Here is a 26717-nt window from a genome sequence, read left to right on the forward strand (position 1 = left end):
AAATGCACATTGATGTGTGCAGAAAATACATGTTATTGACGTGTGCAGAAAATACACATTGGTGTGTGCAGAAAACACACATAATTGATGTGTGAATAAAATACAAGTGTTATTGATGTGTGCGAAAAGTACATGTGTAATTGTTGTGTGCAGGCAGCAGCGCACTACATCGCACGCTTGGGGTTCGAACCCTTCATGTACAAAGGCCTGGAGACGGGAAGCCGGAAGGTTGCTGCACATGCCATCAAACAGAATAAGGTAAGTGGGGAGGAGGGATTCGAGTTGAAAGATTTTTAAAAAGAATTTCTAATGATTAATGTTGGAACAGGGTTTCTTATTTCTGGATGAATGTTTCTAAATGTATGTGCCAAAGTTTGAACATATCTAGCAATCCTGAAGAGCCATTTCAGAGAACAGTTGAGAAACAAACACCAAGCTGGATTGGAGGAGGGTGCTCTCTGGACTTAAACAGAGCACAGCAAGTAGTCCTCTTCTGACTTAGAACTGGACATTGCAGGCTCCATTCATACCTTTACAGACTGAGATTGTCCCCTACTGATGAAAGCCCATGCGGCACAGGTTCACAGACACCAGAGCACTTATTACAGTTCTGCCCAACTTTTGATGCACTGAAGAGGGAAACCTGGCCCTGTGCAGTGGAACTCCAAGAGAAGCTCTGGGGGCCACCTGCTGTAGTGTGGAGGACAGCGGACTTTGTGTTGCAGATCAAAATGACCATCTGACAGCATGACCTGGGGAACACAGAACAAGAAGAGCATCTGTCTTTTTATGGCATGCAAAAGTGATGGGAGGTTAAAGAATTCTTAAAAAGATTTTTCATAATTTATTGTTTCTATTTCAGAAATTGTATTTCTTAAGAATATCATATGTGTTATTTCATTTTACTGTTTTATAAATTGAGCTGCTGTTGTTTTATTAATTTCGTAAAATTTCATCAAATACCATGCCAGCATTATGTGTGGACCTAATACAGTTCTTGTGTATACACAGGGAGGAGTTCTAATGCACTTCAATCATAATGTTACCTATGTCAGTATGTGTAAGCTGAGTTATGGAAACACAAGCACGTCCCGAAAACAAGGTATGGCTGCGTAAATGACTGAATGAAAATGGTTATTTGCCTATCTTGATTGGATTTCAACTTTACTCGAATGTGCCACACTCTTGCATTTATAACATCAATAAAGTAAACTCAAAAGTTGCCAATGAATGCAGACTCTTAAGATGTGTACAGAATGGAAGAGAATTAAATTGTTCTGAATACTCAATCTTTCTCGCCATTAGACAGCTCCTTTCAGTGGCATGCTCTACGATACGGATGATTTATTAAGTGAAATGTTCTTCATGTATCGAAGCTATCCTCAGTCAAGGAGACTGGCGGAAAAGTAAAGCGCTAAACTGGCACTGAATTCCCCTGCAGATCACAAAACGCAAGCAATGATGTCTTTGTGTGAGCACACCTCTTTTCCTTTCCTGGCTAGGTACCAAGGTTTTTTTTTATGGTTTTTTTTCATGATGTTCATCTGCTTGGTTGGAACTGCAGAGCAAGACCAGTAATGATTTGTTTTCTATGTCAAGTTTTTTTTCTGAGTTTGAAACTGCAATCGCGATTGTTTCGCAGGAGAATAAGAGAAAACTACAAAAACCCTTTAAGCATGGCTGATTTTTCAAAATATTAATGCGTCAAGTGACTGACTGGCTGCCACATCGATGAGTCAGTGATTGATGACCGACAGGAAACATAAACCATGAGATAATATGGATGCATTTGTCCATGAGGGTGTGGGTTCGAATCCCGCTCTCACCCTTTCTCCCAAGTTTGACTGGAAAATCAAACTGAGTGTCTAGTCTGTCGGATGAGACAATAAGCTGAGGTCCTGTGTGCAGCATGCACTTGGCGCACTGAAAAAGAACCCATGGCAACAAGAGTGTTGTCCTCTAGCAAGATTTTGTAAAAAGAAATCCACTTTGATATACACACAAATATGTAAGCATGCACTCAAGATCTGACAAGCGCGTTGGGTTATGCTGCTGTTGGGCATCTGCCTAGCAGATGTTGTGCAGCGTGTATGGATTTGTCCTAACGCAGTGACGCCTCCTTGAAAAACTGAAACTGCATTAGTCCAAACACAAGTTAGAAAAAGTTCATGAGATAAGCATCCTCTGTTTTTTCTTAGAACACAAGTTATAATACATTTTTGAAAGCATCATCTTCTGTTGTTTCTGAGAACCCAAGTTATATAATAAGTTTATGAGATAAGCATATTCTTTTTTCAGAGAACACAAGTTATGATAAGTTCATGAGATAAGCATCTTCTTTTTTTTTTTTCTTAGATTTTCACTGTCTTCTGAAGTGACTGTTGTGTGTGTTGTGTGCAGATCATCTTTGTCTTCCAGTCAATGCTGGAACCAGGGGTCCCTACAGGTATGTGTGGATTGGATTGGACATGATGATGATGATGATGATAGTGACGATAATTATAGTAATGATAATAATTATAATATGGGTGCAGTGGCCAAATGGTTAGAGCGCTGGATTCTTGCTCGAGTTCCTGAGTTCAATCCCTGGTTATGTGCACATTGTGTGTGAAGGGTGGAGACTTTTGTGACCTCCTGGGTTAACATATGTGCAGACCTGCTAGTGCCTGAACCCCCCTTCATGTGTATACACATGCAAAATGTCAAATATGCACTTTAAAAATCCTGTAATCCATGTCAGTCTCTCGTGGGTTATGGAGACTCGAAAATACCCAGCATGCATCAACCATGACAGAGTCATTGGCAAGTCAGTGTTGGTCATGTAACTGAAGGAAGATAATAATGATTATGATAATGATTTTAATATGTATATAGCACCTTTCCTTGTACTTGCGCTGTGCTGTGCAATGTAAAAAAAAGTGATGTTTAAAACATGCATTTAAAAACTGAAATTCCAACTTCCATACATAACCCAGCATAGACATTAAACAGTACCAATAATCTATGTTCATACATACATGAAAACAGTGCACACAACATAAAATATCTAGGAAACATCACAATATACATACATACATAACATACATAAATACATATATATATATATGTGTGTGTGTGTGCATACAGAGAGAGAGAGAGAGAGAGACAAACATAGTAAAAGCCTCTTGTGGAAAAAAAAATGATTAGAATTGCAGACCATAAAAACAGAATTTGTTTTCAGACATCTGTATTTCTGGAGGTTCTGAGAGAATGGGGAAAAGAAACTAATAGAAGAGTCGTTTGTTTCTGTATAGATGACTTATAGTTATACCAACAAAAACAATAACAACAACTACTAGAGTAGCAGCAGCAGCAGCAACAACAATAACAGCAACAAGTGGAAAGGCAAACGCTCTTATTTTTGTCAAGCAGTGGTCTGTCAACAGGGGAGATCAATCTTGTGCTGATCAGAAAGATCTTATTTTTGTCACACAATATCATCCTTGTACTAACTTGCAACAGCTTGTTTGATATGTATCGGTATTCATTTTATTATCAGGTGTTCTAGAAAATCAATAGATTAACTGATGATGTTCAGTTGTTTATTACAGCAGCTGCTGATATTTGATAGGTTATTTTGAATGTAATACTTTCCTGGCATCGTTTTTCTTTCTGGAAATAGCTAGCTTGTCTTGCATTGGCCTGTTTCTGTGTGTGTCTCTATCTGTGTTTCTCTCCATTTCTTCTCTCTCTCTCTCTCTCTCTCTCTCTCTCTCTCTCTCTCTCTCTCTCTCTCTCTCTCTCTCTCTCTTTGTCTGTCTCTTTCTTTTGTTTTTTTCTGTTTTTTCTCTCTGTCACTCTGTTGCACTCTCTGCTCCTTTCTCTCTCTTTGCTTATCTCTGTCTCTCTTTGCTTGTCCTCTCTCTCTCTCTCTCTCTCCCTCTCTCTGTCTCTAGCTCACTCTGGTGCGCTTTCTTTCTCCCTCTTTCTCCCCCTATCTCCTTTTCTCTTTCCCTCTTTCTCCCTCCCACTCTCTCTTGCTTTTATTCTGTCTCTGACTCTCCCTCTCTTTCAGTTTTTCTCTCTCTGTCTTTCTCTCTTCCCTCCCTTCCCCCCTCTCACTTTTGTTCTGTCTCTGACTCTCTTTCTCTCTCACTCTCTCTGTGTGTCTCTCTCACTCGGTTTCTTTCTCTGTCTCTCTTTCTGTCACAAATAAGAGAGCAACAGAAGAAAAAAAGTTTGAATCCAGCAAAAGAACCAAAAAGCATACTGTCATCAGATGCTTATTGACGACAATGAATTAACTTTTTATCTCAAGCTGTGCATAATTTGCATGTCAGATGCTTATTGACGACAATGAATTAACTTTTTATCTCAAGCTGTGCATAATTTGCATGAAAAATGTGTCTGCGGCCTTCCCAATCACTCTCCAAATCAAATGTGTACTTGAGCACTTGCTTACTGACACCCACACACGTGTGTGCATGCGTGCGCACAAACACATACACACACACACACAGAGAAAAAATATATTCATGTGCATGCAAATGCACACACATCCACAGAGTATTAGTTTAGTAGCAGGTTTGAGAAAGCAACAAAGCCCACAGACTTGTATCACACTACACGGCGTCAGCTTTGAATTAGTCAAGTTAAAAAAGAAAAATAAAGCACACGAAAAGGAGCAGATTCTTTACCTAAGCATAAACCAGACACACTGGTCAGGTCCTTGAGGGGTTATGTGCACGCGCACACACACGCACACGCACACAAACAAACAAAAAACCAAAAAAAACACCACCACACAACACACACTCTCTCTCTGTCCCTCTCTCTCTCTCTCTTACAAACATGTAAAATTATCTCTGTTAAAGGCATGCAGACACTTCACAGACATGAATTGTCCAGATACTCTATCAGTCTTTGATAACATTGTGTTCCTTACCCATTTTCACACTTGGAAGGACAGTCCTCTTTTTGCTTTGTCAAGTCCCTGCACTCAGTTCTTTCAAGTCTGTTCCACTTCTTTAGAAAATAGCTCCTCCCTACCTTCCCTTTTCCTTCCCTAGTTCCTCCAGCCTTCTGTCTACATGTGTTTTTATAAGGTTTGTTCTTCATTCCTTTGCTTCTGAGTTATGTATATGTGTGAAAATTGAGTGTGAAAGTGTATATGATTTGGCGCTATGTCAGTAGTTCAGAGCTGTGAATGTGTGTGAAAGTTGAGTGTGAAAGTGCACAAGATTGAGTGCTATATAGATATTTCAGTGTTGTGAATGTGTGTGAAAGTTGAGTGTGAAAGTGCACAAGATTGAGTGCTATACATTACATTCAGAGTTGTGAAAGTGTATGAAAGTTCAGTGCGAAAGTGCACAAGATTTAGCGCTATACAGTACATTCAGAGTTGTGGAAGTGTGTGAAAGTTGAGTGTAAAAGTTCTCATGATTTGGTGCTATGTAGATAATTCAGAGTTGTGAATGGGCTGAAAGTTGAGTGTGAAAGTGCACAAGGTTTAGTGCTATATAGATATCTCAGTGTTTTGAATGCGTCTAAAAGTTGAGTGTGAAAGTGCCCAAGATTTAGTGCCATACACAACATTCAGAGTGTGAAAGTTGAGCATGAAAGTGCCCAAAATTTAGAGCGAAGTAGATTTGTGAATGCATGTGAAAATTGAGTGTGAAAGTGCACAAGATTTAGCGCTATACATAACATTCAGAGTTCTGAAAGTTTATTGTGAAAGTGCACAAGGTTTAGCGCTATATAGATAATTCAGTGCTGTGAAAGCTAAGTTTGAAAGTGCACAAGGTTTAGCATTATGCAGATAATTCCGTGTTGTGAAAGTTGGGTGTGAAACTGCACAATATTTAGCACTACTTTTTCTGTTGACAGATATTGGAGAGCATCTGGTAAAGCATGGAGATGCTGTCAAGGATGTTGCTTTTGAAGTGGAAGACCTTGATGCCATCTACAAGGTGAGAGCGCTTTCTTTTTTTCTTCTTTTTTTTGCACCTCCGAATTTGGGTTGTTTTGTTTACTATATTTCAATGATGGTGACGAATGATGGGAGGGATGGCAGTGTAGCTGTGGAGATTGTTTAAGTTTGGGACAACTTGATAAGGCTGTTGTCTTGAAACAGTATATCTTGGCATCTACAGGCCTGAGAGATACAGACGCCTTCAGTGCTGGTCAGGAAAGATGCATCTGTGAAGTGGGTGACAGTTGACTGTGTGGTCCAAGTCTTTCTGTTTGAGCACTTAACTCACTGACCTCTGGGTAGGAGCTGGCTGAGGGCCAAAAATACCCCGCTTCTGATGAGGGCCTCAAACCTGCATCCTCCCTGTAACCAGTGAAGATGGAAAGGAAGCTCTGCTTGACCAGTTAAATCAGGGACTCCCTGCCTGGAGGAGGGATGGAAGCAGCACCCCTGACAGTGTGGGCTGGCTTATTAAGCCATTTCTGCGCCATTTCTGGCACTCTGAGTCGCCTTGTGGTTCTGGAGTTAGAGTCACATGGCCTAAGGAGGGTCAAGGGTAACAAAGTAGCCTGAGGGACTGATTCGGCATGCATGACCCTATTGGGGAGGGTCATTTCGAGCTCGGCAAAGTCCGAGTTTGGTTCAGACTGGTCCCTAGGGAGACGTGGGCTCAGTCTGTCCCCCTGGGATGGGGGCGAAGAGTGCTCATCCGCTTGTTCGTCCTCATCCAAAGACAGGGGCTCCCACTCTTGTTCACAGTCCATCCCCTGCTGGGTGCCATCCCAAGTGGATGTACCCGCTGGGGCGTCCTGTGAGCTGTGGTCAGCCCAGCGGGATGAGCTGGGACGATCCCGAGCAGGGACCATGGCCACAGCTGTTATGTCCTTGATGCCTGAAGCGGGTGGGGAGCGTGTGGACCATAGGTTCAACCATGCTTGGGATGGTGGGTGCCACACCTTCTCAGAGAGGGCGTCCCTGGATGTATCAGTTTGACATGGTAAGTATATGTATCACCAAACATGGAGTATAATACAAACTCCTCCTATTCTCCATTGATTTACACCATTTTAGTGAACAACCCTGCAGTGGTCTCTTTGTAGTGCTGTTCCAGGGGGAGTTGTACCAGGCATGTTGCTGTGGGGCAGAATGAGTTAAATGTGTTTTTTATTCCTGGGACAAATTGAACCCCTTGACTGCTTGCTGACAAGAATGGTGTGGCCATCAGTGAGGTTGCCATCAAGGGTTCAGTACATTGTAAACACTTACCCCCACTCCCAACCCTCCACTTTAGAGCAGATTTTGTGATAAGTGGGGGATGGGTACATGCAAGGTAGTATACAGTAATAGTAGTAATAAAAATTTTACAAAATGAATGTGTTGGTGTGGTGCGGTGCCTAAGTCAGTAAGTGGTGGCGGTTCTGTTTAGTTCTCTCTCTCTCTCTCTCTCTCTTTCTCTCAAAAACACGCACAAAGAAGTAAGAGCTAAGTAGGGGTGGGCTGCTTACAAGGTAGTATACAGGTAGTTTACAATAATAGTCATAATTTTTTTTTTTTTTTTTTTTTTTTTTTTTTTTTACATGAAGGTGTTTTGTGTGTGTAATCAAGAAATGTAATAGGCATTGTCTTTGAATCTGTTTTACACTGTTGTATATGAGATCATTATTTCTTCTTCCTTTTGTAAGTTATTGCGCGTGTGTGTATATATATGTGTTTAATGTTTCTTGTAAAGCGCTTTGAGCTCCCTTTAAGAGAGGGAAGTGCTCAGCAAGTATCCATTATTATGATCATTATGCATGTGCATGGTGCAGAGGGCGGTGCAGTGCGGAGCCCAGGTGGTGGCGGAGCCGTGGGAGGAGAAGGACGAGAAGGGCACGGTGCGGATGGCCCGCATCAAGACGTATGGGGACGTGACCCACACCCTCATTGACCGCTCCAACTACAAGGGCCCCTTCCTGCCTGGCTACCAGCGTGCTGCCTACACCGACCCTCTGTGCAAACTGCTGTGAGTTGTGTCTGGTCTGGAGTTCTTTTAATGTCCTGTCATACACACGGGTCCTTTGAACAAACTACTGTGAGTTGTGTATAGTCTGGAGTTCTTTTAATGTCCTGTCACACACACGGGCCCTTTGAACAAACTACTGTGAGTTGTGTATAGTCTGGAGTTCTTTTAATGTCCTGTCACACACACGGGCCCTTTGAACAAACTACTGTGAGTTGTGTATAGTCTGGAGTTCTTTTAATGTCCTGTCACACACACGGGCCCTTTGAACAAACTACTGTGAGTTGTGTATAGTCTGGAGTTCTTTTAATGTCCTGTCACACACACGGGCCCTTTGAACAAACTACTGTGAGTTGTGTATAGTCTGGAGTTCTTTTAATGTCCTGTCACACACACACGGGCTCATTGAACAAACTGCTGTGAGTTATTTATAGTCTGGAGTTCTTTTAATGTCCTGTCACACACACAGGCCCTTTGAACAAACTAGTTTGAGTTGTGTCTAGTCTGGAATACTTTTAATGTTCTGTCACACACATGGGCCCTTTGAACAAAATACTGTGAGTTGTGTCTAGTCTGGAGTTCTTTAGATGTCCTGTCACACACATAGGCCCATTGAACAAACTGCTGTGGGCCGTATATTGTCTGGAGTTCTTTAGATGTCCTGTCACACACATAGGCCCATTGAACAAACTGCTGTGGGCCGTATATTGTCTGGAGTTCTTTAGATGTCCCGTCACACACATGGGCCCTTTGAACAAACTACTGTGAATTGTGTCTAGTCTGGAGTTCTTTTAATGTCCTGTCACTAAATATGGAAACCATTTTGCTCCCAAACTATTATTATTTTGCAGATTATTATTTAAAAAAAAATGATATTGATATTATCATTACTGCTATTATTGCTGGTATTTTTATCATTATTATGATTATGATTTCAGGCCTGACCCAGGACTGGAGGTGATCGATCACATTGTTGGGAACCAGCCTGATCTGAAAATGAATGATGTGGTGGAGTGGTAAGTCTTTATCAATATTGTGGTCACCATCGTCATCAGCAGCAGCATCACTGTACAGTGATGATAAACAAATGGATCAGCATTAACCACGAACTGGTTGTTTTTTGTTTTATTTTTGGTTTTTAGATTAAAACATTTTAGATATTAAAAAAACACACCAGACTTTGCTTAAGTATGTATAGGCCCAGAGTCCATTTATTGACACTGTTTATTTGTTAAATGGCTCAGTTCTGGGCTGATATCTGAAACTGACACAAGCTTACAGTTGAATCAACAGCAAAGTGAGAGCTGTATGATCAGTGGCTTCTCCACTGGAGTGGGAGTTCATTTACAGCTGACTCTTTTGTGAAGGACCATGACTCTCGAACTAGGAGGCAAGACTGCACTGGCTTTTAGTGCTGCAGCCTTTGGGGCTAGTTGGCCTGTGGGTGCCATCCCCAGTGCCGACTGTCCTAAGATCCTCTTGGCAGAGAGAGTGGGGATGTAACTGGGCACTATAAAAATTCTAGCCCGGATAATCAGGGCAACATGTGCATCCTGTAAGCCCTTAATTTCTGGCAATCCCACGATTTCTCTCGGTATAGAGAGTCTATGAGGGTCTTGGTTCAAATCTTGCTTTCACCCTTTCTCCCAAGTTTGACAGGAAAATCAAAATGAGCATCCAGTCATTTGGATTAGACAACAAACCGAGGTCCCATGTGCAGCATGCACTTGGCGCACTGAAAAAGAACCCATGGCAATGAGAGTGTTGTCCTCTGGTAAAATTCTGTAGCAGAAATCCTCTGTGATAGGTACACAAATATGCAAGCATGCACTCAAGGCTTGAGAGCATTGGGTTATGCTGCTGATCAGGCTAGCAGATGTGGTGTAGCGTGTATGGATTTGTCCAAACGCAGTGATGCCTTCTTTAGAAACTGAACTGAAACTCTTTCACTGCCAAGTTTTTGTGTGAAAAACACTCCCCAGCATAAGTTTCTGTGTGAAAAAACACTCCCCAGCACAAGTTTCTGTGAAAAACACTCCCCAGCGCCATATATTTTAGAAACGATGCTGTCAGTAACAGACTTCAGCTCATGTAAAAAACAATGTAGGGGACATATTTACTTCAAGTTAGGACAGGGGCCGAAGGTTAGTCATTGTTCTACTGGGCAGGAAACTGGCTGCAGCTGTCGAGCTTTGTTACAGTGTGAAAAAAGGTCCTTTTAATATGATCTCTACTATTTACTTACGTCACCTGTGGTGGTTCGCTGTCTGAAACTGAAAGTGAAACTGCGCAGGTACGAGAAGACGCTGCAGTTCCACCGGTTCTGGTCAGTAGACGACTCACAGCTCCACACGGACTTCTCTGCCCTTCGTTCCGTGGTGGTCACCAACTTTGAAGAGACCATCAAGATGCCCATCAACGAACCTGCGCCCGGCAAGAGGAAGAGTCAGATTCAGGTGTGTAGTGATGATGATGATAATAATGATGATAATGATCATATAATGCTATTATTGCTATTATAATTACTATTCTTCTTCTTCTTCTTCGTCTTATTCATTTTCTTCTTCTTCTTCCTATTATTATTAATGTTGTTATTATTATCATTAGTAGAAATATTCATTTTTGATATTATTATTATTGATACTGTCATTTATAAGCACTTGATCAAATCGATTTTGCTCTTTGCGCTTTACTATACAACAGCTCCGATAAAAATACACTGCAGTATTTTGTACCATCTGTCAAAACCACGCACACATAAGTCCAGCTTAATGACAAACATTTCAAACTGTGACAAGAATCTGCATCAAAGGTACATAGTATTCACAGTATACATAGCATACTACGTATGTACACATACAAACATACATGCAGTATACATGGCAAACTATATATGTACACATACACACATGTAATTTACACAGCAAACTGTATATGTATACATACATACACACATGCAGTTCACACAGCAAACTATATATGTACACATACACGCATGCAGTTTACACAGCAAACTGTATATGTACACATTCAAACACACATGCAGTTTACACAGCAAACTGTATATGTACACATTCAAACACACATGCAGTTTACACAGCAAACTGTATGTGTATACATACAAACACACATGCAGTTTACACAGCAAACTGTATTTGTACACATTCAAACACACATGCAGTATAGACAGAAAATTATATACGTACACATACAAACATACATGGAGTATACACAGCAAACTGTATATGTACACACAGAAACACACATGCATGCATCCACGGCCATGAATACAGTGGCATTGTGTCAAACAATGTGTGAACTGGCAACAGCACTTTCCTATGTATGACTGATGTAGTGTCCAAGACAGGAGTGCTCTATGTGTCTGGTGAGAGAACTGGTTTAGAAATGCCTGTTATATGTGGGTTCTAAGCTCATTAAGGTCAACTGTGTTCATTAAATCCCATGACAAGAATGATAACTCTTTCCATTAGGACATGGTGAACATTTGTAGGGATTGCGTCCCTTAGTCAATGGGGCAGAAAAGGGGTTTTTACAAGTTATTTATTGCCAAGTTGGGCCAGCAACATTGTGTAGGAGTGGCAGAGGGAACACCAGTCCTGCTGGCTCATGTCACTGCTATATTAGCAGGGGACAGAATTTAGCGCTGGTACAAAAACAAAAGAAAAAAAGAGAAGAAAGAGAAATGCGTGGTGGAGTTAGGGCTTTGTGCTAACATGTCTGCCAAGAAAGTGAGAGAATCTGAGCACACAGGATCGAATCCCACATTTGCCAGAATTTTCTCCCCCTTTTCGAGACCTTCAATGGTGGTCTGGATTCTAGACATTTGCATAAGATAATAAACCGAGGTCCAGTTTGTAGCATGCCCTTAACGTGAGTAAAAGAATCCACAGTGACAAGAAAGTTGTCCCTGGCAAAATTCCATGGTAAAATTCACTCTAATATACATGTGGTGTGTGTGTGGAGGGGGGCAGGATGGGGGGCGCGTGTGCATGTGCATATGTGACTGAAGCCTGACTGAATGACATGGGAAGGGAAAAATGATTGCCTGAAAGGCAGCTCTCACTCAGCTCTACCCATGTAGCCAGCTTGTTTTGCAAATGACTCCATGTATGTAAAGTACTGAACGAATGACTGCATGTATTAAAGCACTGAACAAATGATTCCATGTATGTAAAGCACTGAATAAATGACACCATGTATGTAAAGCGCTGAACAAATGACTCCATGTATGTAAAGCACTGAACAAATGACTCCATGTATGTAAAGCGCTGAACAAATGACTCCATGTATGTAAAGCACTGAACAAATGACTCCACGTATGTAAAGCACTGAATAAATGACACCATGTATGTAAAGCGCTGAACAAATGACTCCATGTATGTAAAGCACAGAACAAATGACTCCATGTATGTAAAGCACTTAGACCTTGGTCTCTGACCGAGGATAGGTGCTGTTTAAGTATCCATATCGGTCGATCAGAATGACAGAGGAGCCGCTCATACACCGTCCACATGCTGTTGTTTGGGATTGTTTCAGGAGTATGTTGACTATCACGGCAGTGCAGGAGTGCAGCACATCGCTATGAAGACCAATGACATCATCAACACAGTGTGTACAGTTCATTCTTGTCCATGGTTCAGCTGGTTTAGCTTTGATATTCTGTTTCTGTAATGGATTCTTTGTGTTTCTTGGTGATGAAAACGGATAACTTGGGCAACATTGGCAACACAGGGACAACAACATGATTTGTGCCATCTCTTCAATGTTGCTTTCTTGCTGGTGTTTTAGAGTTTTTTGTTTTTATTATTGTTATTATTATGTTGTTGTTATCATTTATTGTTACTGTCATTATTGTGATTATCATTAAGAAACAAATCACTGTGTGTAAGCAATGTCAGTGTTGGTCTGAAATGATTGGCAGGCAGCAAAACAGCATGCCAACATAGTTGTGGTGTTGACACATCATCAGAATGGATCAACGAAAGCTCGATTTGCTCTCAAACATGGGATAGGCCTATAGTTGGAAGGTTACCCTGTGCATAAATTTTGCTCCAAAGTTGGAGGTGGGCGTCACAGCAAACTTGGGCTTGTGCAAGGCACTTTACAGTATTCTTCTTCTTCTTTCATGGGCTGTAGCGCCCATGTTTTTGCATGTGCAAGTGGGCTTTTACGTGAATGACTTTACCCCACCATGTAGGCAACCATACTACGTTTTTGAGGGTGTGCTTGCTTGGTATGTTACTGTTTCCATAACCCACTGAACATGACATGGATTACAGGATCTTTAACGTGTGTATTTGATGTTCTGCATGCATATACACACAAAGGGGGTTCAGGCACTGACAGATCTGCATATATGTCACAACTCATGACAATCTCGTGTGGAGTTTGTTTTGTGCGTGCCCTTCCCCTTTTACTCTCCCCAACTGGCCTGTCATGTTTTTTGTGTGTAGCTGCATTTACGATTTTTGCGTGCAGTCGTGGAGTCTTGTTTTTGCATGTCTGTCAGTGCTGAGTAAGCCTCTTTCTCTTGTCAGTGTCAGTTCTCGAGGCTTTTTGCCCACGGCCTTCTTGGAGGAAGGTTGTGTCTGTTGGGTTTGGGGCTTTTTGCCCAGTTGGCACCCTCACATGGGGATAAGTTTTCCTCCGGGTGGCCATGTTCCTGTGTCTTCTATGTTCTTTGTGCTTCAGCAAAGTTGGTAGGAGTGCCCTGCAGGACGTGTCATCCGTGTTTGATTCTAGCGTCGGGGGTAGTGGTACCAGGTTGGCAGTTTGCAGCATTCCACTTCCTCTGCCATTTCCCCTTCAGCCTGTGGGCCTGGTAGCATTGGTGGTCTGGTTGTCTGTTGACTGCTGTCTCCCTGCTGCCCTCTTATCACTGTCATCATTGGCTTTCATGACCTAGCTTTGTCATCTTCATCTGTTTTTTTTTTTCATCAGTCTTTGGTGTCCAAACCATCGTTTTCTCTTGTGTTGTGCAGAGTGCTTCAGTCTTTTATTTATTTTTGAAATCCAAAGTTCACTGATCATTTTACAAAGTGGTTGCTGCTGGACGGCCGTGACTTCAAGTTCTGGGTGTTTTCTGATTATTTTACCCATTCACTCTTTATGTTAGTGTATCAGTAATTGCGGCTGATTGTGGTTATTATTTCTTTAGTCAAAATCTGTGTGTGACTGAATAAATGTATGTGAACTTGATTTATCTTAGTCTGTGTTTGTGTTGTCTGCGTGTTTGTGCGGGGTTGGATGAGGGTTTCTAGTCCGCTCTCTTATAGAGCGTGACAACATATGTTGACCTGGGAGATTGGAAAAATTTCCACGCCTAACCTAACAGGTGTGTCTGGGATCAGACTTGGGGAAACTTGGGTCACAATCCAATGCTGTAAGCATTTGGCAGCCACGCCCGTCACAGTATTATTATTTCTGTTGATTAGATTATTTATGTATATATATGTTTATTTCATTATTTTGATTGATTAAATCACTTATTTATTTTTCTATTCATTTAATTATTTTGATTGATTAAATTGTTTATCTATTTATCTTATTGTTTTAATTGATTAAATCGTTTAATTATCTATTCATTTTATTATTTTGATTGATTAAATCATTTATTTGTGTATGTACTCATTTTATAGATTATTTATTGATTTGTCTATTCATTTTATTATTTTGATTGATTAGATTATTGATTTATCTATATAATCTATATATTCATTTAATTATTTTGATTGACTAAATTATTTATGTATTTGTCTTATTGTTTTCATTGATTAGATCATTTATTTATTTATTATATTATTTTTATTGATTGAATTCTTTATCTATTCTGTTATTTTGATTTATTAAATTTACCCATTTATTTAATTATTTTGATTGATTTAATTATATATTTATTTATCTGTTCATGTTATTATTTGTTTGATTGAATTATTCATTGATTGATTTATTTTTTCATTGATGCATGTGTTGTGATGTTGCCAGGTGAAGCGGATGAAGGAGAGGGGTCAGCAGTTTCTGGAAATCCCTGAAACCTACTACACCCAGCTGAGGCAGAAGCTGAAGACCGCCAAGATCACTGTCAAGGAGAGTCTGGACGAGGTGGGCTCCACCATCATCCTCCTCCTCCTCCTCTTTCTTCTCCGTTCCTGGGCCACCCCCAAAAACGTAGTTTGGCTGCCTACATGGCGAGGTAAAAACGGTCATACACGTAAAAGCCCACTCATGTATGTATAAGTGAATGTGGGAGTTGCAGCCCATGAACGAAGAAGAAGAATTGCTGGGCCGCAACTTCCATGTTCACTTGTATACACCAGTGGACTTTTTGTATGACTGTTTTTACCCCCACCTTTTAGGCAGTCATACTCCCTTTTTAAGGTGGGGAGGGGGGAGTGTATGCCAGGTATGTTCTGGTTTCCATAACCCACCAAATGCTGACATGGATTACAGGATCTTTGACGTGCGTATTTGACATTCTGTGTGTGGATACACATGAAGCGGGTTCAGACACTTGCAGGTGTGCACATATGTTGACCTGAAAGATCGGAAAAATCTCCACCCTTTACCCACCAGGCATTGTGACCAGGATTTGAACCCGGGACACTCGTATTGAAAGTCCAATCACCTGGCTGTTGCGCACATTATTCCAGCATCCATGGTGCCTTTTTTTCTGATAAACTGCTTTTTTTGCCTCACACTGGCTGTCCTTCAGCAAAAGGATAGATTACAAACTACCAACCATGCGTTTTAATTTCATAAATCACTCTGCACCTGCATACTTTTGTGACTTACTTTCAGTCTGTACTCCTAGATCTTTATGCTTGGCTGCTGATTTTTGAGTGTTGACAGTTCCTCAAAGAAGCAAAAATATCACAAGGTCAACACTTGGCCCAGTGGTGTGGAAGAAACATCCCTTTTCAGTCAGTCATGTGAATTCCGCAGTTCAGTTTTAAAAGTCTTTTCTCTTAACACACCACTCTTCCGTTCTGCCTACTATCGTTCTGACTAGTGTGCTTTGTGAAATTCTGCTGGCCGTCTGTGTGCGTGTGTGTGACTGTGTGTGTGTGTGTATTCAAATGCTGGTTTGCATATGGTATTCCATGCTTTAATGCATCAGTATGTTTGTATGTGTAACATTTATTGTAAATGTCAAAAGCTTCCTGGCTGGGAGGTGCATCTGTCGATCCGCATTAATGTTATCATCAGTAGTAGTTGTAGTGGTAGTTGTTGTAGTAGTGTTACTATTATTATTATTTTTATTATTAATATTGCTATTATCATTACTATTACTATTATTACATGTTTTAGACTTGCCTGAATCATTTTTTAGTTTCAGAAAAATGTGTGTAAAAATATCATAGCACTGAATCATGCAAAAACAAATGAAAGCACATGCTTTCACACCAGCCATTCACACACCTGTTTAATAACAACCTAGATTCAGAGGGATGAAAGGCAAAACTTGCAGACTACACACATGTAAATAGAAACCTAAAAGAAACTGTAAAGTTGTAAAAGGGAGGGATGAGGGGACGCTCTCTTGGAAAGAAGTAGGCATCAACCCATTCAATCCTGGGGAGTTTACAGCCTCGGCAGGCTTTCATGCTGTATTGATGTGGGAAAAAACACAGAAAATAATACTGTTTTTCCTCCAAATTATGTGTGAACACATCCAGAAATTCTGTAGAAGTTGGTTCCCTTTTTTGTGGTTCGGGCACATGTAGCAAAGAGGTTACTCTCTGCGTTCAAAAGGTACACAACTTCAAGTCAGTGCTGCTTATCCTACGACAGAATCAGCTAGCACACAGGTAAATAAAAGGTGCATTGGAACAAACCCAGACAATTCATCAAAAAGGAAACACCTGGCTTGTCCTTATACGGATTACTAGACATGATTTTATGCACATGTAGGATTGTGAAAATAGTTTTAATGAGACCGACCAATTTTGATGCCAGAGCAGTGCTCGGGTGCAGGGCTCAATGAGTTAAGACATGAGGTACTGTGGCAGAGGATGTTTGGCATTGCACTTCTGTTCCATTGTTCACAAGTGATCAGGGTCTGAGGCCCAGTTTCCGCTATGCCTTTTGTCCTTGGGAAAGGCACTTTATTCCTGTTTTCGTCACTCCTCTTAGCTGGGAATGAGTACCTCACCAGTTGGGGAAGGTTAAAAATGCTGAAGGGGAGTATTAGGCCCCACCTTCCCATGCCAAGCCCGAGACACAGTGGACATGAATTCACTGCCTTCCTATGCCAAGCCCTGGATGCAGTGGACATGAATTCACTGCCTTCCTATGCCAAGCCCTAGACACAGTGGACATGGAATTCACTGCCTTCCTATGCCAAGTTCTGGACACAGTGGACATGAATTCATTGCCTTCCTATGCCAAGCCCTAGACACAGTGGACATGAATTCACTGCCTTCCTATACCAAGCCCTAGACACTGGATGTGAATTCACTGCCTTCCTATGCCAAGCCCTAGACACAGTGGATATGAATTCACTGCCTTCCTATGCCAAACCCTAGACACAGTGGACATGAATTCATTGCCTTCCTATGCCAAGCCCTGGATACAGTGGATGTGAATTCACTGCCTTCCTATGCCAAGCCATAGACACAGTGGATATGAATTCACTGCCTTCCTATGCCAAACCCTAGACACAGTGGACATGAATTCACTGCCTTCCTATGCCAAACCCTAGACACAGTGGACATGAATTCACTGCCTTTCTATGCCAAGCCCTGGACACAGTGGATGTGAATTCACTGCCTTCCTATGCCAAGCCCTGGACACTGTGGACACGAATTCACTGCCTTCCTATGCCAAGCCCTAGACACAGTGGACATGAATTCACTGCCTTCCTATGCCACGCCCTAGACACAGTGGACATGAATCCACTGCCTTCCTATGCCAAGCCCTCGACACAGTGGACATGAATCCACTGCCTTCCTATGCCAAGCCCTAGACACAGTGGACATGAATTCATTTTCCAGATGGCTGTAAAAGGCAACAGGATCTTTGACCTGTTAAGATTTTAGGGCCAGCGCTGAGGTGCAGAAATTTGACAAAGTGAAAGACGGAGCTCATTTCAAGTGTAAATGTGGAGTTGGTCTAAAAGCTAGCTGTCGTATTTGTTTTAGTTTTTTGCAAATTTTTCTTTTAATGAGAGGATGACTTAGTTATTGAGTGTATTTTTCATTTCTTTTGCTGAACAAAATGAAATTGAAGTCCATGTCCACAGCTCATAGAAAAGGATTGAATGTACCCCCCCCTTTCCCGCCCCTCCCAAAAAATAGTGCGGGGTGGGTCAGGGGTAGTCTGCTGTCACTGTCAGAGAGAAAACAAGTTATGTGTGCATTACAGCCCCACTCAGAAAAATATAATGGTCACCCAGGGAGTTGCAGAATATGACAAAGTAGATGGAAATGCAAACAATGTGCCGTTGTGCAAATGACCCCGAGTTTGTAAAGCGCTAAGAGCTCAGTCTCAGAATGAAGATAGGTGCTATATAAGTTTCCATATTATCATAATCATCATCATTATTCTGATGATGAGATTCTCTTTTTGCCGGTTCCAGCTGCAGAAACTGAGGATCCTGATTGATTACGATGACGATGGCTACCTGCTGCAGATCTTCACCAAGAACATGCAGGACCGCCCCACACTGTTCCTGGAGGTCATCCAGCGACACAACCACTCTGTGAGTCCTTTGGCTGTGGGGGTGTCAGTGGGGGTGAGGGTGTGGAGGGGTGTGGAGGTGTCAGTGGGGGTGAGGGTGTGGAGGTGTCAGTGGGGGTGAGGGTGTGGAGGTGGGGGTGAGGGGTGGGGGGGGTGTCAGTGGGGGTGGGGGTGTCAATGGGGGTGAGGGTGTGGAGGGGTGTGGAGGTGTCAGTGGGGGTGAGGGGTGGGGGGGTGTCAGTGGGGGTGAGGGTGTGGGGGTGTCAATGGGGGTGAGGGTGTGGAGGGGTGTGGAGGTGTCAGTGGGGGTGAGGGTGTGGAAGTGAGGGGGTGTGGGGGTGTCAGTGAGGGTGTGGGGTGTAAGTGGGGGTGAGGGTGTGGAGGGGTGGGAGGTTGTATGTGTATGTGTAGAGGGTGTGGGGTAGGGGGGTATGTGGAGGGGGGATTGTGTGGGTGATTGGGGTGTTAGAGGTGTGGAGGCTGTTTGTGTTTTTGTGTGTGTGTGTGAAGGTTTGTGTGTGTGTGTGTGTGTGAAGGTTCGTGTGTCTGTGTGTGTGTGTGTGTGTGTGTGTAGGTCTCTGTGTGTATGTGTGTGTGTGTGCTCCAAAATACCAGTGTGGAAATCTGTTCAATACAGAAATACTCTTACGCATGTTACTGTCTTGTTCCATTCCAAACTAATTAATGGTTTGTAGTGAATAGATGGCCTGTGTTTTCTATTGTTAGTTATGAGAGGTATAGGGTGTGTGTATCTCTGTGTGCGTGTGTGTGTGTGCACGTGTGTGTGTGTGGTTAGAGAAAGGGTGTCAGAGCTGGGTGAGGGTGCTTCACCCCTTAACTCCTGACAAGTATATTTTTCAGTGAAGGGCTGTTGCCTCACTGAGGTCAGACTGAGGTTAAAGGTCAGGATGTTGGTCACCATTTCTCTATGTGGTCTACCTCCTCTCAAGATTGCTTTATTTTTTGTTCATTGAAATCAGTCTCTATGTGGACTACCTCCTCAAGACTGCTTTATTTTCATTCAAATCAATCTCTATGTGGTCTACCTCCTCTCAAGATTGCTTTATTTTTGTTCATTGAAATCAGTCAGGAGCATTATGTTATAATGAAGGTGAAGTATTCTTTTGTGAACCTTTCTACAATCACCAGCATATGTAACGGGACATTAAACAAAATTCCTCTCCTTTGTGAACAGTTACAAGATGATTTGTGTTGCTTAATTAAGCCTTTTATAGTTTCTTCATAATTATTTCTTTTCCGCTATTTATGTGAACAGTTGCAGGATGATTTGTGCAGTTTGATTATACCATTTATAATTTGTCCATGGTTTAAATCTGTTTCTGCTCCGCATTTTGGTGGTGGGTGTTTCAAGTCCCCTCTTTTTTTGTGAACAGTAACAGAATGATTTGTGTCACTTGATTTAAGCCTTGTATGATTTGTCCATGATTTAAATCTGTTTCTGCTCAGGGTTTGGTGGTGGCAGTTTCAAGTCCCCTCTTTTCTTGTGAACAGTAACAGGATAATTTGTGCTACTTAGTGAAGCTTTTTATCATTTGTCATTGATTTAAATCTGTTTCTGTTCAGGGCTTTGGTGCTGGCAATTTCAAGTCCCTGTTCGAGGCCATCGAAGCAGAGCAGGCGGAACGTGGAAACCTGTAGACACCTTGGTTGTGTGGTCTGCAAGGCCCACTGGTGTTATTCAAGGTTTTCCACTGGACCTTCTTGTGTTTCGGCTTCTTTGTTTGGTTTTGGTTTTTCTTTGTCTTTTCTTTATTTTGTCTCTTTATTTGCCGGTATGTTTGAATTGTCTATTGATTTGGGTAGGGAGGGAGAGATGAGGGTGATGATGAGACAAGAGTTGAGGTTCAAGTCTTACATTGATGCTTTTTGAAGGAAGGGATTTTGGTTCTGGGCTTTTTTGTTTGTTTGTTTGTTTGTTTTTAATTTTGTTTTGTTTTGTTGGGTTTTTTTTTTTGCTACCCCATCATATGAACCGTTTCAGTAGCGTTACTCCCACACCGCTCATTTATATTCCCCCATACACCGCCGCACCCGGGTTTGTCCATCACAGTTTCAGCGTCGGCAGTCCGCAGGGAACCATCGTTTTTAGGTCGCCAGGAGGCCACACACCAGAGGATACCCTGCACTGCTGCTGAGTCACTTCTGTGGTGTTCAGTGGTTCTGGCATTTTTTGTTTGTTTTTTTTTGTGTTTTTTTTTTCCTCTCCTTTATTTGGAAGTTATGTTTGACATGTGTATAGGATTGGGATGGAGGGAGAGAAGAGGGTGGCAAGTGACAAAAGAGTTGAGGTTCAAGGCTTGCACTGATTTTTTTTGTTTTTTGTTTTTTTTAAGGAAAGGGTTTGTGGAGAGAAGAATATGCATTGAACAAGTTTGGCTGTCCTGGCCTGACCACTGGTGATGGATATCTCTGTTACTTGTTTCTTGAGGGTTGTAATGTTTTACACAAACCTAAGGTTGGCTGTCCTGGCCTGACCACTGGTGATGGATACCTCTGTTACTTGTTTCTTGAGGGTTGTAATGTTTTACACAAACCTAAGGTTGGCTGTCCTGGCCTGACCACTGGTGATGGATATCGCTGTTACTTGTTTCTTGAGGGTTGTAATGTTTTACACAAACCTAAGGTTGGCTGTCCTGGCCTGACCACTGGTGATGGATATCGCTGTTACTTGTTTCTTGAGGGTTGTAATGTTTTACACAAACCTAAGGTTGACTGTCCTGGCCTGACCACTGGTGATGGATATCGCTGTTACTTGTTTCTTGAGGGTTGTAATGTTTTACACAAACCTAAGGTTGGCTGTCCTGGCCTGACCACTGGTGATGGATATCGCTGTTACTTGTTTCTTGAGGGTTGTAATGTTTTACACAAACCTAAGGTTGGCTGTCCTGGCCTGACCACTGGTGATGGATATTGCTGTTACTTGTTTCTTGAGGGTTGTAATGTTTTACACAAACCTAAGGTTGGCTGTCCTGGCCTGACCACTGGTGATGGATATCGCTGTTACTTGTTTCTTGAGGGTTGTAATGTTTTACACAAACCTAAGGTTGGCTGTCCTGGCCTGACCACTGGTGATGGATATCTCTGTTACTTGTTTCTTGAGGGTTGTAATGTTTTACACAAACCTAAGGTTGGCTGTCCTGGCCTGACCACTGGTGATGGATATCGCTGTTACTTGTTTCTTGAGGGTTGTAATGTTTTACACAAACCTAAGGTTGGCTGTCCTGGCCTGACCACTGGTGATGGATATCGCTGTTACTTGTTTCTTGAGGGTTGTAATGTTTTACACAAACCTAAGGTTGGCTGTCCTGGCCTGACCACTGGTGATGGATATCGCTGTTACTTGTTTCTTGAGGGTTGTAATGTTTTACACAAACCTAAGGTTGGCTGTCCTGGCCTGACCACTGGTGATGGATATCGCTGTTACTTGTTTCTTGAGGGTTGTAATGTTTTACACAAACCTAAGGTTGGCTGTCCTGGCCTGACCAGCATGGTGGGATTATACAAAGATCAAGTATCTGAGGTGGTGGTGTTTTTGGTTTTTTGTTCTTTTTTCTTTTTACAGCAGATGTGGTATAGTTCATATTGATCAGTCAGCGTGCTTTGACACCTCATTGAAATTGAGTCTGAAACTTACGGTTGTGAATGAGGTTTGTCACACTCTTGTTTGCGTATCATAGTATTTGAAAGAACAGATTTGTGGTGCCTGGAGAAAGTTTTGTGCAGAGAAGAATGTACATTGACCTGCAGGATGGGAGGTTGATGTCACTTTTTGCTAGTTTTATGAGGGTTGTGAAGACAGGTTGTTGTAGATTTATTTCTGCTTTTTTGCTTTTAGTGATAATGGTGAGGGGTGAGGGGGGGAATTGATGGAGGTGACTGGTTTGTTTTGAATTGGTGTTGTTTATTATCATACCCCCACTACCCTCACACTTTTAAAGCGTAAAAGTTTCAGTTTTCCAACAGACTCAGCACTTGTGGAGGAAGGAAGAAAGAACACTAACTACAAAAGTAATAGTTGTGGGTTTTGTTTATATAGGTTTTCTTCTCTGTACCCACTTCTCTCTTTTTGTCCACTTGTCCACTTCTCTCTTTTTGTCCACTTGCATTTGACTCCCTCACTGCCCCCCCACCCTCTCTCTCTCCTTTATACCCCTCCCCCTCTTCCCTTTGATTTACATGACACCTCTGTTCATATGTTGAAATTATTTTTATCCCAAAGTGATTGCATTTACTCAAGAATGTATATACTACAGTAATATACTTGAAATTTTGTTGTGTGTATGTGTGTGTGTCAGAGACTGAGTCTTGGGGGGATTTTTTGTTGTTGTTAATTTTTAATGGGATTTTTGGTGTGTGTGTTTGGGTTTTTTGCATTTGTTTTATTTTGCATAATTGAAAGAATGCATCCAGTAATTACTGAAACTGTGACTAAGAGAGATTAGCACAGTTTTGTGTCTGGTTTTGCATTTAGATAGGTCCAGTCACTTGCTTCAGGCATTCTGTTTTTGGCATGGCAGTGGACATTTGCAGGACAGTGTGTGTTTACCTGGTGAACAGTTCTGCAGGGCAGCTACACAGTGACCCTTCAGAGTTGAGGGAGAAGAAGAAGAAAAGAGAAGCGTGTTGTGTGACGCCAAGCAGTCCACAGGGAGACTGTGTGATAAAGATGGGGAGGCACTGAGGCAGAACCGGTCAGGCGTTGGACTTGTGATCCAGTGTTGACCAGTGATCAGGGTTCCAGGCCCTGTATGATCATGGTGTTGTGTCCTTGGGGAAGACACTTTACTCCCATTTTTCCTCACTCCACCCAGGTGTGAATGAGTACCTGACTTAAATTGGGGAAGGTTCAAATGTTGGAAGATGGCTGGGCCCTGCCCTCCTGTGTCAAACCCTGGACACAGTGGATATGAATACACCATCCCTGTGGCTGTTGAAAGACCATGGGACATTTAACCTTCAGGTAGACAAGTAGGTCTTGATTTGATTAGATTCAGTCACATGAAGTGGATTGACAGACAGACAGACACTGACTCATGTCTGCTTAAATTCAAGACAACTCTTAAACATTGCCACTTTTTAAGGCTTTTTTTTTTTTTTTATCTCCTCTTTGGTGTTATACTAACCAATGCCATTTGCTCAAAGTATTTTGGGGCTTTCACACCAATGTGGCCTTACATTCCCAGTCTGAATTTCTGAATATTTTTCTTCTTTTTTTGTATTTGTATACTGCTGTTGGTGGAATTGAGCTAATTGTGGAAAGAGAAAATTTACAGTTGGTATTAAGTATCCATATCAGATTTTTGAAGTCATGTATTTTTTGTTGTTTTTTTCAGTCGTATACTGCTGTTGATCAGGGCTGATTAGATATTGGATTTTTTTTTTCATGTCCTGTCTGTGCAATGATCATGATCGAAGTCTTGTAATTTTTTTATACATGAAATTTTTATTCTGAAAAAAAAAGACAAATCAGCATGTCAGATTTGTATTTTTTATGAAGATACTCTGTGTTTGAATTGTTAGTGGCAGTAATACTAATATTTTATCATGTTACTGTATCTGAGGTTTATACAGAAGTATGCATTTAAGTTGATTTAGAAAATAATCTGTTTTGTGGCTTATGAGCAAAACTGTACCAATATTGATTTGAAAATGATTTCTGACATACATCCCAACAAGTGTATCTATATTTTTTATTTTGGAACCGTGTTTGAATTGTGGTTTCACAAAATCTCCATATTATTTTGATTTTATCACACTGATGAAGTTAGCTATTCAGAAGGAAAAAATGACTGAGAATGATAACAGATAGATGGACATGTGTTGATTTCCTTATTTTACAATTGGACAATCAATTTGAAACAAATGTTGTGTGACTTCAAACCAAAGACTTTGTAAATCCATAATGTTTTTGTTGTGTCCTTTTCTCAAGTATTTTTTGGCAAGCACAAACATCCATATTGTCAGTTCTGATTTAAATTGATTATCATCATGTAACCAGCGACTGAAAGACTTCAGTCAGAATCATAATAAATAGATGAAAACATAGGGATTGTCATGTCTGATTCTGCTGTTGGTTGTCCAGAAGAAAATGGTAATGATACCTTTGTTGTGTGCACTGGAGCTGATCTGTCAGAATGGTTTTAAGATGCTCAGCTGCCAACATAGATTGTCTGTGAGGCGAATCCCACTCCCACTCTTTCTCCCAAGTTTGACTGGAAAATCAAAGTGAGCGTCTTGTCATTCGGGTGAGACAATAAAGCGAGGTCCAATGTGCAGTACGTGTTTAGTTCACTGAAAAAGATCCCACTGCGACAAAAGTGTTGTCCTTTGGCAAATTTCTTACAAGAAATCCACCCTGATAGGTACACAAAATATAAGCGTGCACTCAAGTCCTGACTAAGTGCGTTGGGTTATGCTGCTGGTCAGGCATCTGCATAGCAGATGTGGTGTAGCGTATATGGATTTGTCTGAGCGAAGTGACGCCTCCTTGAGAAATTGAAACTGAAAACTGAAACTGGTCTGTCACGAGTGTTATGAGCTTCACCCACGACAGTTTGCTTGCTGAACTTTCGTGTAGTTATCACACAGCAGCTTCAGTTCATTCATGGTGACTATGGCTCAGAAAAGTCTGCTGTCAAAAGCAATTTTGTTTTAATATTTGGTTCGTTTCAGTTTGTTTTGTTAGATTCTTTTGATATTATATCTATGATAAATCTATTTTAGCAGTAACAAAAAGGCACACATTCTTGTCTGCTCAAGCACATGTAAACACATGAATACAACCTGTATATGGACGTACAAAATACATGCACATGACGTGCATGTACTGTACAAGAAACATGTTGACGGATCTGAACATTAATTTACAGCTTGTGTATCTGTTGTGGAGTCTCAGTTAATTCACTCAACTGAATAACAGACTCGATGTTGAGCTGCAGTTCTTGAATGCTGTCAATTTGTTGGGTTCTTGAATTACCTTGATTACTGATAGTTATAATGTCTGTTTACACAAATAAACTGATGCATGAGTAAAATATCTACAAGTTCCTGCAGGTTTGTTTAGTGGCCTGGGGGATGCCTGTCATTGTCTCAGATGTTTCAAACCCCAATATTAACAACAGCTATTGCAAGAAGGAGACTATCAACTTTGCTAACCCCAATATTAACAACAGCTATAGCAAGAAGGAGACTATCAATTTTGTTAACCCCAATATTAACAATAGTCATAGCAAGAAGGAGACTATCAACTTTGCTAACCCCAACATTAACAATAGCTATAGCAAGAAGAAGAATATCAGCTTTGTTAACCACTCACAGGTGAAATGCTTTGTGTGTCTACTCATATCTCTTTATCTCTCATAAGGGGAATCACACAGGTGCAATGTTAAGAACATAAAATGCAGGCATGAACACACACGTTAGAGAAAAAAATAAACAGCATAAAAGAATGCATAAACAGCATAGATATATGAACAACATAAAAGACAGCATAGATATGTGAACAACATACAAGATGGAATAATTAGCATAGATATATGAACAACATGAAAGATGGAATAAACAGCATAGATATATCATCAACATAGCATAAACAGTGTAGATATGTGAACAGTGAGGTGACAACCTTGTACCTGTCAGCAGCAGTCAATGGTTTAAAAAAAAAAAAACGACAACAAAAACAACATAACTCCAAAACAGAAGATGGGTGACTCAGCTCCAGTGAACATGCGAAGGTGTAGTTTTCTTTCAGCAACAAATGGATGGATGTGTCTTGTTCGTCTTCTAGACTTCTTCCTTCTTGATTTTCCTCTTTCTTTGCCTGCTACTGTTTCTTCTTCTTTTTCGTTTTTTTTTACAAATTTTTTATAATCTTTTTTTCTTCTTTCTCCTTTTCATTTATTCTCACTCTGGTTTCTTGTTCTGTCTTCTCTTTATCCTTTATTCTTTCTCTAATTTCCTTCTTGTCTTCCTTTAGTTGTTTGTTTTTTGGGGGTTTTTTTTCTGTTTGTTTTTTCCCATCCTTGTTCTTGATATATTCTTTCTCTCTGT

General features: G+C 41.2%; 1 protein-coding gene across 1 annotated transcript in view; it reads left to right on the forward strand.

Annotated features, from left to right (window-relative positions):
- Window positions 1-26516, forward strand: part of LOC143274721 (4-hydroxyphenylpyruvate dioxygenase-like) — a 40345-nt gene extending 13829 nt beyond the window's left edge. Inside the window, exons 4-13 of the mRNA XM_076578629.1 lie at window positions 154-258; window positions 2401-2446; window positions 5866-5948; window positions 7759-7952; window positions 8888-8965; window positions 10243-10405; window positions 12507-12578; window positions 14955-15071; window positions 18547-18669; window positions 20232-26516. Of these exons, the coding sequence (XP_076434744.1) occupies window positions 154-258; window positions 2401-2446; window positions 5866-5948; window positions 7759-7952; window positions 8888-8965; window positions 10243-10405; window positions 12507-12578; window positions 14955-15071; window positions 18547-18669; window positions 20232-20306 (1056 nt within the window). The 3' untranslated portion in view covers window positions 20307-26516. The remainder of the gene's footprint in view (window positions 1-153; window positions 259-2400; window positions 2447-5865; window positions 5949-7758; window positions 7953-8887; window positions 8966-10242; window positions 10406-12506; window positions 12579-14954; window positions 15072-18546; window positions 18670-20231) is intronic.
- Window positions 26517-26717: the final 201 nt, after the last annotated feature.

The sequence above is a fragment of the Babylonia areolata genome, chromosome 29 (assembly GCF_041734735.1).
Source record: "Babylonia areolata isolate BAREFJ2019XMU chromosome 29, ASM4173473v1, whole genome shotgun sequence".
NCBI classification, from domain to species: domain Eukaryota; kingdom Metazoa; phylum Mollusca; class Gastropoda; order Neogastropoda; family Buccinidae; genus Babylonia; species Babylonia areolata.